This window comes from Propithecus coquereli, unplaced genomic scaffold, assembly GCF_000956105.1.
Source record: "Propithecus coquereli isolate 6110/MARCELLA unplaced genomic scaffold, Pcoq_1.0 Scaffold516, whole genome shotgun sequence".
In the NCBI taxonomy this organism is placed as follows: Eukaryota; Metazoa; Chordata; class Mammalia; order Primates; family Indriidae; genus Propithecus; species Propithecus coquereli.
The window spans coordinates 310,322-312,699 of NW_012151019.1; the positions used below are offsets into that span (position 1 = coordinate 310,322).

General features: G+C 32.4%; 1 protein-coding gene across 1 annotated transcript in view; it reads right to left on the bottom strand.

Moving 5' to 3' along the window:
- CATSPERB (catsper channel auxiliary subunit beta) overlaps nt 1-2,378 on the bottom strand; it is a 138,884-nt gene that overhangs the window by 128,192 nt on the left and 8,314 nt on the right. Inside the window, exon 2 of the mRNA XM_012656728.1 lies at nt 2,002-2,171. Within this exon, the coding sequence (XP_012512182.1) occupies nt 2,002-2,171 (170 nt within the window). The remainder of the gene's footprint in view (nt 1-2,001; nt 2,172-2,378) is intronic.

Sequence of the window (2,378 nt, forward strand, 5' to 3'; positions counted from 1 at the left end):
ATATATAGATGGTAATACCACTCAAATTTATCTATAGATTCAACACAATCCCTAATAGAATCCCAGATGGCTACTTTGTAGAAATTGACAAGCTTATCCTAAAATTCATATGGAAACTCATGGGACCCACACTAGCAAAAGAAATCTTGGAATAAAAAGAACAAAGTTGGAGGACTTATGCTTCCTGATTTCAAAAATTAGTACAAAGCAACAATATCAAGTCAACATGATACTAGCAAAAGAATAGACATGTGGATCAATGCAACAGAATTGAGAATCCAGAAATAAACTCTCACATTTATGGTCAACTTATTTTGAACAAAAGTGCCAAAATGATTCAATAGAAAAAGAATAAGTCTTTTCTATAAATGTTGCTAGGACACCTGAATATCCACCTGCAAGAGAAGGAATATGGACCTCTACCTCACATCCTACACAAAAAATGAACTCAAAATGGATCAAAGACCTAAATGCAAAAGCTAAAATTATAAACCTCCTAGAAGAAGACATAGGGATAAATTTTCATGACCTTGGATCAGGCAATGGTTTTCTACATATGACACCAAAAGCACAAGCAACAGAATTAAAAATAGATAAAATGCACTTCCATCAAAAAAATTTTATATATCAAAGGACACTATCAAGAAAGTGAAAAGATAACCCACAAAATGGGAGAGAATATTTGCAAATCATGTCTGATAAGGGACTTCTATCTAGACTATATAAAGAACTTTTACAACTCAATAATAAAAAGACAAATAACCCAATTAAAATGGGCAAAGAATCTGAATAGGTATTTCCCCAAAGATATTCAAGTGGCCAGTAAGTACATGAAAAGATACTCAACATCATTAGTCATTAGGAAAATGCAAATCAAAACCATAATGAGATAGCACTTTATATCTACTAATATCCATACTAGGATATGGCTATTACAAAAAAGACAGATGAAAAAGTGTTGGTGAAGATGTGGGGAAATTGGAACCCTAATAAACTGCTGGTGGGAGTGTAAAATAGCATTACCACTTTAGAGAACAGTCTGGTAGTTCCTCAAAAAGTCAAAGATGGAGTTACCACATGACTTTGCAATTCCATTCCTAGCTATGTATCTAAGAGAAATGAAAACATATTTTTGCACAAAAACCTTTACATAAATGTTCACAGCAACATTACTCAAAATAGCCAAAAAGTGGAACAACTCAAATGTTCAACTGATAAATGGATAAACAAAATGTGTTATCTACACAATGGGATATTACTCAGCTATAAAAAGGAATGCAGTACTGATATACGCCACAGCAGGGATGGACCTTGAACACATTATCCTAACTGAAAGAAGACAGTCACAAACACTACATATTATATTTCATTTACATAAAATATTCAGAATAGGTGAATCTATAGAGATAGAAGATCAGTGGTCTCCTAGGGCTGGGGAGTAGAGTGGACAATGGGGAGTGACTATTAATAGTTACGGGCTGTCTTTTCAGGGTGATTAAAATGTTCTGGAATTAGATAATAGTGATGGTTGCACAACTCTATGAATACACTAAAATCATTTAATTTTATACTTTAAATAGGTGAATTGTATGGTACATGAATTATAGCTTAATAAAGTTGTTCAAAACCATAAAGACACTTTCAAGGGGGAAAAAAACCCAGAGAATTCATTGCCAGCAGATCTGCACTGGTATGAAGTGCTAGAAGAAGTTCTTCAACTTGAAGGAAAATGACACCAGATGGCAACTTGTAGCTACAGCAAAGAATGAAGAACAGTATAAATAGTAAATGTGCAGGTAAATGAGACAAAAAGCATTTTTTCTTCTTTTAATTTCTTTAAAAATATATGACTGTATAAGGCAAAAAGTATAACACTGTATTATTGGGTTTAAAACATACATAGATGTAATATTAGTGAACTACCTATTTTTTAAGAAAATGTCCTATAAAGAAGAAGAGTATGTTACTAACATATCACAGAATAAAATAAAATATAATTACCAATGATAAATTAAAGTGGAAGATGCCATTATATGTACTATTCATGATTCCCAAGCTGGGAGCAAGTCCTCCTGATGTGAACACACTCAGCATTCCCTTTGAAGAAATCTCATTTTCAGTCTGGAAAAAACACTGGATTTTCTTTAGGAAAGAGAGAAAAAAATGTAACAACAATTTGATAGACAGACACATATTACATTAATTTAAAAGTCAGACTTTCAAATTAAGACACTACTCTGTGAAAAGTAGATGCTGCTTAAAGACTGCTACCTTTAGTAATTCCCATTTGTAGCTAGGAAAAAAAAGTCTAATTTTAAAAGTATACTTTCAGAAGTCAGTAACCTATTATGTTAGTGTCATAAAGGTTTCATCCTTAT